This window comes from Trachemys scripta, chromosome 10, assembly GCF_013100865.1.
Source record: "Trachemys scripta elegans isolate TJP31775 chromosome 10, CAS_Tse_1.0, whole genome shotgun sequence".
NCBI lineage: Eukaryota > Metazoa > Chordata > Testudines > Emydidae > Trachemys > Trachemys scripta.
The window spans coordinates 30361014-30377456 of record NC_048307.1 but is presented as its reverse complement, the minus strand read 5'-3'; the positions used below and the strand labels follow the sequence as shown (position 1 = coordinate 30377456).

The 16443-nt window shown below is 54.1% G+C and overlaps 1 protein-coding gene across 5 annotated transcripts in view; it reads right to left on the bottom strand.

Annotated features, from left to right (window-relative positions):
• The window catches only part of SEPTIN12 (septin 12), a 212521-nt gene that overhangs the window by 13043 nt on the left and 183035 nt on the right, over window positions 1–16443 (bottom strand). For all 5 annotated transcript variants that reach the window (XM_034784641.1, XM_034784642.1, XM_034784643.1 and 2 more), the window contains one exon: window positions 9913–10107. In XM_034784641.1, the coding sequence (XP_034640532.1) occupies window positions 9913–10107 (195 nt within the window). The remainder of the gene's footprint in view (window positions 1–9912; window positions 10108–16443) is intronic.

Genomic DNA, 16443 nt, shown 5'->3' with positions numbered 1-16443 from the left:
TGGGGGCTGCCCAAAGCCGGTAGCGCTGGGGTAGCTCGGCTCTTAAACAGAGCCGAAGAGTCAGGGGAGGAGCAGAGCCGCCGTGGGAGGGGAAGTGCCCGGCCGGCAGCTGGGGTCCAGAGGCAAGGGGGCTGCCTGAAGCCCATAGCACTCGGGCAGCTCGGTTCTTAAACAGAGCCGAAGAGTCAGGGGAGGAGCAGAGCCGCCGCGGGAGGGGAAGTGCCTGGCCGGCATTTTCCCGGACATGTTTGGCTTTTTGGCAATTCCCCCCGGACGGGGGGTTGAGTGCCGAAAAGCTGGACATGTCCGGGAAAAAGAGGACGTATGGTAACCCTACATTAACGCAGGGCAGTTCTTGAGATTTGAGGGTCCTGGGTTGCACTGACATGGAGGCTTTTTTTGCAAAGACACCACCTCTGGCCATGCAGCTGGCCAGTCCCCTGAACTGGCTGTGCCTGGTCTGTGGCACTCACAGCACCAGTTCAGATTGGGGCCTGGGGGAACACTTCATTTCTGTGTGAATAACTCAAAGCCAGCAGGGAAATGGCGAGATCTTGAAGATGGATGTACAGTGCTGGGTTATCTACCTAGGCAAGGAAGTCAGACCCTGTGAGGACACTGAACTTCCTACCCCCCCTCCGCAAAAGTGGGGCAGTTTTGGGGGAGGGTGAGATCGTCATCCCATTTTGTAAGGTGCGACGTGGCTGGGTTCAACAGTGATCCGAGGTCTCTCAGCACTAAAGCGGCTCCACCGCCGAGTGCAAACAGGGCAAGTTTGCAATGAAACCCCTGTCTCCAAACTGGTATCCTGAGGCACTTCTGGCTTGAGAATGCTTTGAGCTCCACTTCGCAGCCCCAGATCTGTGCTAGGAGGAGATCACCTTCCTCCGGGCAGGTCGCCTCTTGACCTCTGCCCTCGGTGAGGTCGCAGCAGCACCACTGGGGAAGAGGGGGGTGCCACTCAAGGGTTGGGATCAAAGCTTACAAAGCTGGGGGAGGGGGGCAGTTTTACATCACCACGAACCACGGGGAAATTCAGCCTCCGGCTCTGAGAGCGAGATGGACGTCCCCTTCCCTCTGCAGGAGGCAGCGCGCTGGTCAGCCCGACGCAGGATTCCCAGATCCAGAACAAAGCTGCCCTTCTTCTCCCACCCCTGGCTTCCTCTCGGGGGGGAGCTGGCCTCTTCGCTCGCTCCCGGCAGCAGGCAGCGGCACCGAAGCCTGAAGCCTATGGCCATACCGCGCCTGGGTGCAACACCACTGGCAAAGGCAGTGCCTGCCTGCCAAGGGCCCCGCTAGCAATGTGCCTATATCACTGGCACCCGACTCACTAATCCCTACCCCACGGCTGAAAGGCACGTGCTCATCTGGCAAGGCTCCTCAGCTCCCTTCCTGAGCTAGCCGGGCACGGGCCGAGGTGCCACGCTAAGCCTGGCTCTGGGAGAAAGTGAATGAGGGAGGGGCAAGAGGAATAACTCAGCCTAAATCCAGCCTCAGAGGCATTACAGCTCTGCAGCAAGCACCGGAGACGGGCAGGTGGCATCTCCAGTCAATGGGAGTTATTCCCCAGCAGTCTGACTGTGCCCGGGCCCCTCCCAGCAGCGTGGCAGACAAGCAGCGGCACCGGTCGCCCTGCTGCTGGGGCAGGGCCTGCGGCGAAACACGCAGGCTTCAGTGCGCGCTGGCAGCACCAGAGCACAGGGGGCTCAGCTTCCCAGCAATGAAAGGGCAGCAGCAGCAGAGCTGGGCAGGGAGAAGGCTAGCGTGGGTCTGACACGGGGAGGCGGATTGGCAGGCAGGAGGGGCAGCTGCGATATATGGCTCTCGACTGGCTTCTGTGGAGAGAGGGAGCCAGGGACGGGAGAGAGGTGGAGAGGCAAGCCACTGAGCGGGGCAGGGCCTGGAGCCTGCTCCCCACACAGCTGTTGATTTTATGCCGGAACAGCCACTAGTGCGTATCAGAGGAGCCTTACACCTGTAGAGCTTATTCCCCTTCCTGGTGGGGAACAGCCACACCGGTGGCAGCACCTTTATCCAATCACTGCACCCACACGGGCAGGTGACACCACTTTAACGAGACCAGCGTAGCCACAGAGTCCAAGGCCAGAAGGGGCCACCAGATCACCTCGTTTGACCTCCTGGCTACCATAGGCCACCCCCAACCCCCAGCACCTGCCTGCAAAACCCAACAACTGGAATGAGGCCAAGGCACTCTGACCCTTGGGAGGCTCAACAATGGTGTCTCACAGGCAGAGAACAGGAGGGACTGAGGTGCAGTGCCTGAGGCCCCTGGGGCAATGGCAGGGAATTGATGGAGTGAGCTAGACCCAGATACTCCTGGCAAGTAACCTGTCCCCACACTGCAGGGGAAGGCAGAAATCCCCCAAGGTCACTGCCAAGCTCACCACACCACCTGTGGCCATCTCTGATGTTTCAGAAGAAGGAGTTAGAAACAACCAACAAAAAACAGATACAATGAGGGGGAAGATCCCTTCCTGACCCCGGTAGGTGGCCAGCTGCAACCCTGAAGCATGCGACCTTAGGAACATAAGACATGAAGCAGAAGGGACCCTCTGGGCTGCCAAGCGATCCCCTCACCACCACAAGTAACCCCGCCATGCAATTCTGCTTGTCACTTTGTCCAGCTGTCTCCACACTAAGTAAGTGGTTTGCCCCCACAACTCCCCATGGGAGACTGGACCAGAAAAACAGTTTCAGTGGCACCACTGTTGTGTGTGGCCAGCGTCACTGTGTGGGCGTGAGCCGTGAAGGGTTTGACCACAGCAGAAAGAGTGGAACAGCCCTTTGGGAGCATCACAGAAAGTCTGGGGCTGACAGGAGGCCCCCAGCAAGATGCAAAGAGGCAGAGAGGAAACCCAGCCATGCTCTCCAGCTCTGGGCATCATCAAAAGCACTTTAATTAAAGAGTCCTGCACTCCGCAGTGCCCAGGAACTTGGAGGTGCTTGTTTTATTAGAGGAGGTTCGGGGGGGTGGAGGGGGAGGGAGGGGCTGCAGATACTCAGGGCTGGAAGCTGGCCAGCTGCAGTTCACTTGAAAATGCCCCTTCCTTTGCCAGGGGGAGGCAGCAGCCACAGGCAACTGGGCCAGGAGAAGCAGACATGGAGCCACCCTTGCTATGCAGTAGCTCTGTGGTCATGGGACAGCCATGGGGCCTGGTGAGAGAGCTCTGCCGCCTGCTATGCTCTCCCGCGGAAGGGTTTATCTGGCTGGAGGGGGTTTCCTCTCCCTGTCCCAGGCAACTCCAATCTCCCTCCCTCTCCCTTTTAAATCAAAATGTCAAATTTGTCCATATGAAAAATTCCCCGGGCTGATGAGAAGCAGATGTGCAGAGCCCCGGCACACAGCTGGAAGCCCTTAGCTTGTATGTTCCCATTTGCAATTGGCTGGCTTGGCCTGGCCTGGCCTCCTGGGTCCCTCTACACACCCTGCTGGGCCCTGATGCTGCTGCCCTCCTGGGCAAGCCAGGGCATGCTAGCAGATGCACACTGGCTCGCCATTCAGCTGCGGGCCACAGAGCCCTCGTGGTTAGAAGCTGGGGGTGCTCTCTCGCTGGGAGAGAGGGCAGATTTCTCCCTCTTCTGGCACCTCCAATAGCCCTGGGGCCCCTCAGACCGGGGGTGGGGGTGGGGCTAAGAGCAGGGGCTGTTTGATGTGTAGGAGAGTGCAAACCTGCCTCTCCTCTGGCGGGGTGCCCCACCCCCTTTCCATTCAGTGCTCCGATTTCACTCTCCAGCTCCTTTGGGATCTGTCCTCTGCATCTGCTTCCGCCCTCCCCTCCCCGCTGCAGGGAACATGGCCTGGGCCTGCAGAGGGGGGGTCTCTGAGATGCATGGGATTCAATGCGGAGGTGGGCTCGGTGGGCCCCCTTTCCCTCCCCCTCCAGAGTATCAGATGAAGCCCAGCAATATTATCCCCTCCAGTGACTAGGATGCAGAGATCCTAAGGCAGCATGTCTCTCTCTCACTCTTCCTGCCCGGCAGGCTCTCCGCTGCCTGGCCCAGAGGTCACCGCGTAGGGCCCAGCTTTTTTGCTAAAAAGTAAATTCTGTTAAATTCTCCTGAAGTTATCACTGTCTCCTTCACCTGCCCCTCAGCTCCTCCAGTGCTTGGAGGAATCCTTAGTGATTTATCTGACTCCCTTGGGCTTGGCTCTCTCTGCTTTTCTTATCATTGCTTAGCTCTCTTAAAACCATTATCCCGTAATCTTCCCCATCCTCCACTCTAGCTGATAGTTTATGATCCACAGAACCATCATTCTTCCCCTGGATTACTTTCTGACATCTCCATGTTGGCTTGTTTCTCTTGATCTGGGAGTATTTATTGCTGGACAGAGCACATACCCAAGGCTTTAGAAAAAGCTCCATAAAGATTTGGCCAGGTACAGTGCCAAGCCGGGGCCAAGAGAAAAGATTCTAGGTATGTTGGGGGTGGGAATGGAAACGAAGCACTGCAAGAGGTTGGCAGCACTGTGGGCAAAGCAAGACTCTAGATCCAAATGCCTCAGAGCTTTGGGGAAGTTTGGATCTGGAGGCAGTCCAGAACTGCCATTGGAGAAAAACAATCAGTGAAATATGAGGCCAAGATGAAAGAGCCAAGAGGGCTGATGGTAAGTTTAAAGTTAGATGAATTTGACTAATTGTAGCCCCCCACTAGAGGTTGTTTTAAATTAAAAGGCCGGCCTAGTGTGAACAAATTTTCAAAACTCAGACTCCAATGAAAACAGATATTTCGGGCCAGCTTAGCAGATGAGTTAAGCTAACGTGGCTTCACTAAAGTCAACGGAGCTCTGCTGATTTACACCAGCCGGGGAGCTGGCCCTGTTAATTTAAGGGACACTCAGGTCAACGTTTAGGTTTTGTAAAAACAAGGTGATATAAAACCTAATTGCGCCGTGGTTGTTATATTTTCATTAAACGCTAGGGGTGGATTTAAACATGCCCTATAGAGATACTGCAGCATCCCGTTGCATTCCCCACTGCCTGAGAGTGAAATGGATTAGTTCAATTGTCAGAGGTGAGTAGAATGCAAGAAGGAAACTATATGAAGAATATATAGCGGTTTGTCATAGAATCATAGAATCTCAGGGTTGGAAGGGACCTCAGGAGGTCATCTAGTCCAACCCACTGCTCAAAGCAGGACCAATTCTCAACTAAATCATCCCAGCCAGGGCTTTGTCAAGCCTGACCTTAAAAACCTCTAAGGATGGAGATTCCACCGCCTCCCTAGGTAACCCATTCCAGTGCTTCACCACCCTCCTAGTGAAAAAGTTTTTCCTAATATCCAACCTAAACCTCCCCAACTGCAACTTGAGACAGTCACTCCTTGTTCTATCATCAGGTACCACTGAGAACAGTCTAGATCCATCCTCTTTGGAACCCCCTTTCAGGTAGTTGAAAGCAGCTATCAAATCCCTCCTCGTTCTTCTCTTCTGCAGACTAAACAATCCCAGTTCCCTCAGCCTCTCCTCATAAATCATGTGCTCCACCCCCCTAATCAATTTTGTTGCCCTCCGCTGGACTCTTTCCAATTTTTCCACATCTTTCTTGTAGTGTGGGGCCCAAAACTGGACACAGTACTCCAGATGAGAGCTCACCAATGTCAATTGCTGCCCTTAGAATCATCTTAAGGTGTTAATAGTAACAAAGTGAAGAGGTTTACTTTTTAAAGTATGGTCATTTTAATGTTCTTTCCCCTTTAAATACAGATGTCACAAGCTGTCAAACAACTGTTCCATGTGCCAAACTCTAGAATCTTAAAGCATTTCCATACCACGGACTGACAGACTGTATCTGAACACAATTCTCTGGCCTCATCTCCCCTACGTCCTCCCCATTCTGTTGCTTTATCCAGTTGGATTTCACCCTGCATTTCCCCACATTCGTCCAAAACTAGCTCTGCTGAATCCTAATTATCAGGCCCTCGACTGGTCTCACTTGGGTGCTGAGTACACACATCTGTGGATTACGGTCACTGCCTCTGCCTCCTCCCAGGTCTCAAAAATCAACAGCCATGGCCCTGTGTTGCCAACACACATGATTTTATCACGTCTCATTTTTCTTAAAGCTCCAGCTCCTGGAGCCATGTGATCATATGGGAATCCCAACTGTCATTAAAAACTAAGTTCCTAGACCTCATGGCGGCAGAGAAAAGCTTGAAAAAGTGACCCCTAAAGGCTCAAAAGCCAGATGGCAAATACCCTCCCTAAATGTATTATTTTGAAATCTCATGATTTTCGAGGCCTGACTCGTGATTTTGGCATGTGGGGCTGACCTGTTTCTACTCCGCCTCTCCCTGTCACAGGTCTTCAAATCTAGCGCCAAGCACAACAGGGCCAATCTAGGCCCTCAGAGTGCTAGCACAATACAGATATTAAGTATTAATAGTCTATCGTCTGGGCCCGACATTACCACAGCCATGTGCCACATGCTCTCGCTGATGGGAAGGGGAGGAAGCACGCTCAGCGCCTGGCCGGGGAAGTCTTTTAGTCCTCCCACCTAAAGTCAGAGTCAACCTTCGGCCAGCTGAGGGGCAAACTGATACCTTGCGGGGAGCGTGAGGGCTGCACCTCATTCCCATGACAGCATGTTGCAGGCGCCTCATCTTTACTCCCAGGGGTGGCTCCAGGCACCAGTGTAGCAAGTGCGTGCCTGGGGCGGCAAGCCACGGGGGGTGGCCTGCCAGTTGCTGTGAGGGCGGCAGTCAGGCGGCCTTCGGCAGCATGCCTGCAGGAGGTCTGCCGGTCCTGCGGTTCTGGCGGCAATTTGGCGGTGGGTATGTGACCGTGGACTGCCCACCACGTGACCGTGGACTGCCCACAGGCATGCCGCCGATGGCCGCCTGACTGCCGTGCTTGGGGCGGCAAAAAACATAGAGCCACCCCTGTTTACTCCAGAGGCGTGGCCTGCCCAGACTCCCAATTAGCATACAGCACAGCCAGGTGGGTTGAGGAAGCAATGCCCGCTCAGACCAGTACTCTCTATAGACCTCAGCTCTGGATTAAAGACAAGCAGTGTAGGCTGCAGTTAGCCCGCAGCTGGACTTTCTACAGCCATCCTTGATGCAGTGTCCCAGGGCCCATCCTGGGATCTGACTCTCCCATTGCTTGCTCTATTCATGGCCCTTCCTTCTCATTTCCAGCCTCACTATCTCTCTAACCAGATGGTCACACTCCCCCAGCTATTAGGATCCATTCCGAGCTGTAACGCTCCCTCCGCCCCGCCCAGAGAGAGCTGTTCTGGCTCCCAGCCTGCTCATCCCCAGCTCCATTTCATCCAGACGCCTCCTTGGAAAGTGCAGCCCGCTGACCTGGTTTAAGCCCATGATATGTGAATGCTTCTGGCTTCCCCTCTGGCCCCTGGCAGTCTCTCTCCGAGTAGGCAGGCACCACAGGAATTCCATACAAGTGCCCTTCTCTCCCGGAGAAGAAATCCGCATGGAATTTCGTAGCTTTGAGAACGCTTTGAACTGGTTTTCGGGTTCCCAGCGGTAGCTCAGGTTCCCAGCCCTTCTTCCCCTTCCCGCTGCGTGCACACACTTCTGTTATCTAACCAATCCCAGCCCTTCCCCCGGCTGATTCTTTCTTGACATGTTTTTTCCAGCTGCGGAGCACACCCAGGGTTCTCTTCACAGAGGGCAAGATCCTCAGCCGGGGTAAAGTGACAGTGACTCACTGAAATCAATGGAGCTACAGCAAGTCAAGTCAAAGCTAGGCTGAAATCAGTGGAGTGCCAGGTGCTGGGCCAGAAGCTCCCCAAAGCTATTAATTTGTATTGCACAAGAACCCAAAGGCCTTCTGGGCTAGGTGCTACACAACCGCACAGCCTGCACCCTGCAGAGTTCATAATCCAGGAAATGGGAGAGAGCCGATCAGACCACCCCTCTGCCATCTTTCCCATGCTAGGTATTTGCTTTCACTCTGCCCACTCTCGCTGCCCTTTTTCATGGCTTATCATAGGCAGAGAGCAAACCTTGAGATACCAGAGCCAACCAGGCCAAGCCATCAGTGCTCGCGTTGGGTTTGCAGTTAGGCAGCAGGATTTCAGGGACTTCTTTCATTCTGACACCACCACATTACTGTCCCCAAGTTCACTGGCCTCCCCCCACACTGTGCACCGCCAGCGGGCAGGGCAACTCCCCGTGTCAGCCTGAACAGGACTCGCTGTGCATGCACAAGGGCCAGTATCCCTGGAGCTCACTAGCTGGGCATTCAGTTCATAGCACAACGTGCACATTCGTTACAATCCGAGCTGAGATAGTAACTCAGTAATCCCAGCTTGCTTCCTCTCGGTTCTCTGTCTGCGAGCCGCACTTTAAGGAAGCGGGGGGCAGGCTGAGTGAAAGCGAGCATTTCACATCGTGGTTTTCCTCTCCAGATAGACACCTTCCCATGGGCACTTTACCCAAGCCCACCCCCTCGGCTCTCCCCCACTCCTGCCCTGCCCCCCAACCCCACCTCAGTATTAAGGAAACAAGATGCAAATATAACTTGCTATCCTGGGAAGGCTGCTGCGACCTGGTTACTACCACCCCGCCACCGTGTCTAGGTTCCTCTCCCCTCCCGGCCCTCTGAGCTCCAATTTCTCTGCGTCTCTGAAAAAATTGATCATTCCTCTCCTACGTCTTTGCTCCCCTTCCAATTTCGATGCAAGCTGAAATAAAACCACATGAACATGGCTCAGCTGACAATGAGACAACAGCTGAGCAGGGCCTGGCACAGTGCTGGGTGTTTTTATCAGCCTAGTGAGTCCAGAAAAGGCTCTGGGAACAGTGGCGTAGCCAACTTCTAAGAGGAGGGGGAGCAAACATAAAAAAGGCGTCCCCCCCCCTTGGGTCCTCCAGCCATGCCCCTTGGCTCCTCCTCTGGCCGCACCACCCCTCCCACCCCATGGCTCCTCTGGCCCTGCTGTGCCACCCCTGTGGCCCCCTTTGCTCCTCTGGCTGCGCCTGCCACCCCCCATGGCTGCCGGCCACACTGCGGGCTGCCAGCCTGCGCCCCACCTCGCTCCTCCGGCCGCGGCTGTCGGCAGCACTGCGGGCCACATGCCGCGTCCCCCCGCTCCTCTGGCTGCGCCCGCCGCCTCCCCCTGGCGGCCGGCCGCGCTGCGGGCTGCCAGCCTGCGCCCCACCTTGCTCCTCCAGCCGCTTTTGGAAAGGCGGGGGAAGCGGCTGCTTCCCCTGCACCCCACTAGCTATGCTACTGTCTGGGAACCCTGAAGTCCTGGACTGGGGTAGGAACTAGTAGGAAGTGTCCCTGCTCAGTGGAAAGGGACAGAAAATGTCATGCTGTGATGGATGCAGAGGGAGAGGGTAACTAGCACCCGACATCCCAGCAGTTGAAAGAGGGAGACAGCAGAGAGGAGACCCTCGAGAGAATGACCCCCACAGATGGCGGGCGCGAGGGACGTACACATCTCCCAGCAGAGAGAGAAGAATGAGCGCCCCGCTACATGCAAAGCTGCAGTCTTCAGTCCAGGAGGAAGCACCTGAGCTGGGCCAGGGCCCTTTATTTACCGCGAAGGTGTTAACACCACATCCCAGGCATCCTCTCTGCCCTTGGCCAGCTTCGCAGGATCATCAGAACTGCTGCTGTAAGCTGGGGGCTGCGTGGCACCACGTGACACAGGCCAGGAATACCTGTGAACTGCCTGTGCTTCCCTCCCACCGCAGGCCCCTGGCAGCAGGGATTAATGTGACCAAAGTGAGAACAGAGCCATGGTTCATGTTCGCAGAGCACAGCAATGGTGTTAGATCCTGGCTGGGCACCAGGTGACAGCACCAGCTGGAACTCAAGCAGTGCAGGTTTTCCCACCACAGCCCCCCCCATCAGCATCCCTCTGCAAAGCCCAGGGAGAGGGGGAGCAGTCCGCCAGGGCAGTTAAACCCAGAGCTCACCTACAACCATGAGGTTGAATTCAAAGCCTGTTTTCATGGTCTTGATCCTCATCTGATCCAGCACCGCCTCGATGCCCACGTAGCCAAAGAGCTCCAGCCCCACGTTGGCTGGGTTAGTGTTGCGGGGCGTCTCCTCGGGCGCTGGCTGGACTGGCTGCCCCTCCATACTGATACACCCTGGCTCCGGGCTACTCCCTGGTAGGGGAAGGAGATTCCTGAGTTAGATACTTGGCGGCTTCACCAAGTGATAAAAACGAAAACAAACAAATGTGCTGAGGTTAGAAATCATCTGAAAATCATTAGAGCCGTCCCCCAGGCCCAAAAATCAATGAGTTAATAAGAATTCTAGAGCAGTGCTTCTTCCCCAGGGGCACGCGTATCTCTGGGGGTAGGCAGAGGTCTTCTGGGGGGGGACTCAACTCATCTAGATCAGCGTTTCTCAACCTGGGGGGGTCATAGGATGGGTTTAGGGGGGTGGCAAATGCAGGGCTGGCATTAGGGGATGGCATGCAGGGCAATTGTTCGGGCCCCACACCACGCGGGGCCTCGCGAAGCTAAGTCACATGCTTTAGCCCTGGGCTTGGGCTTCAGGGCTACAGTAGTCTGGAAAGGTTGAGAACCACTGTTCTAGAGCATGCTCAGCTGCAAACATATTTCAGTTCCCTAAATAAAGAAAGCCATCAGGCTTCCAGACTGGACAGGGAGCTCAAAGTCACAGCCATTCTCCTGGCCTGGGTTGTGAAATTCACCCTGGTCTAGCACCACTGGAGAAGGGAATTCCATGGGCACTTCTCTTGATGAGCTCATGACCTGGACCCCTCTGCAGCTTTGCAGCAGTTTCCCCGTCTGTCCTCCAGGAGCTGTACAGCTGCCCCCCATCTACCATGCTTCCAAGAGCGAAGGAGAGGATGGCAGAGCAGGGGGCTGTGCTGCACCATCTGGGATCCGACAGTACAGCAAAGAGTCCCCTGACGAGAAGGCCGAAGCTGCAGAAGGCTTCCAGGAGATACCCACCCTGAAGGGGGTACAGGTCTGACTGCAGCCTGTGTGTTTGCTCTGTCAGTCTCCCGCCTGCTTGGAATCCACCTGAGCTCAGCCCGAGCCAGAGAAACAGGAAGAGCAGCGGTGTCTGGCAGGATCCTCCTAGTTCCATGCACCGTGCCCTGCCACTGGCACGCTAGAACGAACGGGGCATCGCAAAGCGCCCTGTAAGTGCAGAGGGTCAGAGACTGCCCCGGTTCAGGCCTTGCTCCAGCTCACAGCTCAGGAGTCTGAAAACATTCATTTTGCAAGAATGGCTGAGGAAGTGAAACTCCCGTTTACGCTTTCTGCAGGGCCTGGCTAGTTGGAGACAGTCTCTGGGGGCCAGCATGTATTTACATATCTGGAGCTAACGGCAGGGAGTTAGCCGGTAAATCTAGAGGTTGGGGTCTGAGGCTTGGGGTTAGAAGAACTGCGTCAAATCACGAGGCTCTGCTTCTGTCACCACCCCCACAAAGGGGCCCAAAATACGCCCTGCCATAAACTCTTTCCGTTGTGCACGGCTCCTGCATTAGATGGGAGAACCTTGATCATTCTCCCCACTATGACTTACTAGGGCTGTGCTCAGTTTAGTTCCAACGATCCCACCACAGGCTGCATCCCAAAGCGCTTGGGTGGACGGCACACCATTGTTCCAACACGCAGGCAGTGCTGGAATTTGGCATGATTATCCTGATAGGACTCCACAGTACGTGCAAGCAGCCCAGCCCACCGAGTGCAGCAGCAGTTACAGGGTGGGCAGGAGATGCTCAAGGGCGGATTCTCCAGGGGATGCAAAAGCCACAGGAACCCACTTTGCAACTCGGCGATAATGGGGTGTCAGCAGTGTAATCTGATTGGCTACTGCGAGGGGAGCAGACTGGGTTAACAGGTGGAAGGGGGCTGGTGGAAGCCTGGGAGGATCCCAGTATGGATTGCCCTGGCAGCGACATGGCAGACTGGTATTCTCACCTGGGCCTTTCCATTGCTACTGGGTAGCAAGCACAACCTGACTTGTTTATTACATGTGTTATGGTAGCACATAGGGGCTGCCAACCAAGATTGGAGCCCTGCTGCGCTAGGTGCTGTACAAACACAAGGAGGTCAGGGTCTGAATGAGTTCGCCCTGCCAGGGCGCATGGCCAGCTGGCCACACAGCCACAGCTGGGGGTTCGCAGATTAAGCATTCCAATCACATTAAGGAGAATGGAAGTGCCATGGTAACACACACAAAGGGGGAGGGCGAATGTCCCGGACACTATCATCAAGTCCAAGCGGAATCAGAGGCGTAGGCAGCATTTAGTTTCTCTGGGGCCAGAGGACGGACTACAGAGCACACCTCCTGCACTCTGCCCCAATCTCAGACCCCTCTAACTCTAAGACCAGCAGAAGGGCTGTGATGGTTGTTGGTAGGACCAATAAAGGTTTCCCATCAATGGCACACAGGAATGCACCTGTAACCTTTACAACGTGTCACCATTGGATTCAGGAGGAGCTTATATTACTTGTATTACAGTATCAGAGGGGTAGCCATGTTAGTCTGAATCTGTAAAAAGCAACAGAGGGTCCCGTGGCACCTTTAAGACTAACAGAACTATTGGGAGCATAAGCTTTCGTGGGTAAGAACCTCACTTCTTCAGATGCAAGAGCACAACCTGACTCTTGCATCTGAAGAAGTGAGGTTCTTACCCACGAAAGCTTATGCTCCAATAGTTCTGTTAGTCTTAAAGGTGCCACAGGACCCTCTGTTGCTTTGTATTACAGTAGTACTGAGACGCCTCCAATACAGTCGCATTGTGCTAGGTGCTGTGTCTGACTACCAAAGGCACTAATATGCCCCCCTCACCATAGTATCTGAGCCCTCACAATCTTTACTGTATTACCCTGTGAGTAGGGCACTACTATTATCCCCATTCGACAGATGGGGAAACTGAGTCACAGAGGGGCCAAGGGACTTGACTGAAGTCACACAAAATTGAATCCCAGTCTGCCAACTGCTGGGCTAGCACCCTAACCCCGGGTCCATCCTTCCCTTCCCCACTTCGTACACTCAAAGAGACAGGCCCTGCTTTCGCTGAATTAGAAGACACCCCAGCTTTAATTTATACCCAGGATGCCAGGCCATAGCAAGTGAACATTTGATTCTACAAACACTGGCCTTCTATCCACAATGATGCATAGGTCAGTTACAGAATAGGGAGAGAGAGTAGCAGCCATCGCACAAATGTGGCACCACCACTGGCCACGCAGCAAAGGGATCATGCCACAGGACAGCGGTGGCCCCAGTTACTTTGCACAGTTTTTGCTGTTTGCTGCAGCAGAGGGGAAAGGGACAGGGTTGACTGAGCAGCGTTTGCAGTTTTACTCCTGAGCCTTTGCACTGTTATCCAGTTGTAGCGTGAGATCTGGCTCCCTCCCAGACGATGGGTTGTACACACGGGGAGAAAGAGGGGATGTGGACAGAGAAGCGCCTCTTTCCAGCTGCCCTGGCAACCTCTCAGACACAGCCAAGGCTGGGACAATGGCTCAGAGTTCATCAACACATGCTTCTTGAATAGTGACAAGCTCGCAAGATCTTTCTAGGAGTTTGGGGCATGCCCAGGAGCTTGCAAGCTTAGCCTAGGCACTCTGGTGCAGGAGTCAGGAGAGGTTTCACACTGAGGCAGGGTCAGGATTTTTTAAATGGCTTGGTTCAGGCTAAGATGCAAATGCTGCGTGAAAAGCTGCTTGCACTGGATTTCAGAGTCAGACTGAAACCAGATGGCTGGCATGTGGGGAAGGGAAACATATGCATAGGAGTCACCAAACTTCTAAGACGTTGGGCATGGAGCATTGGGAGCTCCCTGGAACAGGCTAAATTAACAGCTCTGAACCTGTCCACAACCTTCAGAAAAGGTGCAGCATGGGCAAAAGCAGCGCATGCTTCCTCCCCATCTCATCGATGGGCCTCAACTCTGGGCCAGTCAGTCCCTGTGCCAACAAGGGCCACTTAACCCACCATCACGGGTGGCACGTTGTGCTGGGAACACACCTGCCAGAGAATTAAGACCTTTGAATACCCAGCCTACATTCTGGGTGCCTACCACAAGTCAAACCACACAATACGAAATGCTGGCCAGACATATGCTGCCATGAAGCCCCTCCAAACCTCAGCCCACGCCCTCCCAAAACAAAAATGGGCTTGACTGCATGCCTGGGATTTAGAGCCCTTGCTCTGGCAGATCAAAGGAGCGGATTCCAAACCTGCGGACACCTCTTGGACAACACCCTGTTGGTAGCTCCCTCGTTTATACTGGCAGCGTTCAAGCACCACAGCAGATCTCAGCTGTAGCAGTACATGATGGCATGTTTTCCAGGTCCTAGACCATATAGCGCTTCCTAGGTTAAACCCAATGCCTTGGATTCCGCCTGGAAGCCAGTACACATCCCAGAGCACTGACTTATTAAAGTACGGAGCAGGCTGCAGAATTCTGCACTAACTTCAGGTTCTGGATGGTCTTGGGGTGCAGCCCCATGCAGAGCACTTACAGCAGTCTAGCCTCAAGGTGACAAGGGTGTGGATACTAGTGGCAAGGACCCTGCTTCAGAGACAAGAGGTCACATTCACTTAGCCAGATGCAGAGGAAAATACCAGAACTCTTGGCCAAAGGCACATCCAGGTGTGGCCCAGGATCTAATACTGCGCAAAACTCAGGCACCTGTTTGACAGACACGGTCCCTCACTCAGGCCAACCTTCTCTTCTCTGGACTGCGTCACAGCCGGTAAGCCTTCATCAAAGGCTTGGCCTACAGAAGGGTTGCTCTGGTTTAACTACAAGGCGCTACTTTCAATGGGTACATCATTGTGTGTGGACACTCATGTTAGTCTACACCTGGTTTACGTTGGCTTAGCTTGCACCTGTATGTTTAACTAACTCAGTTTATCATCACAACTTTAGTTTAAGTCAGAACAATTTCTGTATTTAGAGAAGTTCTAAGCCCCAAGCTCATCTAGCCATTGGGCATTTCATTCTTCTGCTCTGCTCAGGTCAGAGGTGAGAGATGCAGAGCTAGGGGTCATCAGCAATCTGAGGCCTGTTCATTAACTCTCCCAGCAGCCTCACATACACATGGAGCAGAAGCAGTGACAACATTGGTCACCGGAATCCCTCACAAGAGAACCCCATGGGCAGAGGCATGACTTCCCACTGCTATTCTGAAAGGTAATGATGGATCCTCTCCCCCAGGTCTGCAAGTACATCAGCAAAAACCTCATTATCAATGGCATCAAAGTCTGACAACAAGTCTGAGAGAACTGGCACAGACAACTTGTCTTCCTCCATCACTAGGAGGAGATCAATGAATTCAACTGATTCAGTTCCTATCCCATACCTTGATTAACTGAGGCCAGCAAGTCTGAGATATCAAGAAGCCACCAGAGTTGCCCCAACGCACACACTTGCTCAACTGCCTTGTTTAAACATAGGAGATGTGCCATCGGTCAGCGGTGTGCCCCAACCTCAAAACTAAGAGACCACGGATGGTCCATGCTGGAGGGTAGTGTCCATGCCTCTTCCAACATGCGCTCCCAATTCAAAACCAGACCCAACACATGGCCAGTCTTTCAAGGGAGCTGACAGCCACTCAAAACAGTCCGATTGCTGTCCTGGCAGTCACGGAAATCTGAACCATGCCCGAATTGTCATCTATCTGGACATTACAATCATCAAGCACCGTTAGTCCTCGGCTATTTCTTTGCTACGGTAGTAGCCAGCCAGAGACTACAGCCCCAATGAGGTGCCTGCAGGGTCATCTTGGTTATGTACACAAAGAAGGGGCCTCATCCTTTATCGAATCAAGGATGGCGTTAACTGTACTAGCCAGCAACTCAGCATTCAACAGCCCAAACAGCAAACCAGAGCCTTGCTCACCAGCACCTTGCACTCCTGGGAATTGATACCCCAAAGGAATTGAGTCCAAACGTCTTTCCTTTGATTTACACCTCTTGCACTAACAAGTGTGATGGTTTCCTCCTGCCTCCCCTCCCCTGCACACCACAGGGGTGAGGGCACAACCCATCACACAACTATTCCCTTGGGTCCTCCATATGCCAGCGCACAGCAGCCTTGTTCAGCCTTCTCCGCTGCCCATAGGTGCTCACTGGAGGGTGGCAGCTAGGGGCCTGAATAAGAACCCTCTAACAATGTCCATCATAAGAAGCCACCAGTCCCACAACTGTCCTGCCCAACATTCTCCGTGCAGACCAGTGCCCAGCATGGCCCCGCACTCACCATCATGGATAAAAAGCAGAAATAACTCACTAATCCATCCATCCCAACCCGCACCCAGGCAACCTGCTGGTCTCTCACCCCCATGAGTGCCCAGCTCCACTTCTGGGGGTCTCACGCTAGCCCCAGAGGCCACTCCCCCAAAACTCTGATCTCAGCCAAACAGTCCTGTTAGAGGGGCTACCCAAAGGGCTGCTGAGTTTTGGGTTAAAGACAATAAGGACCAGACCAGCCTGGTGGTTCC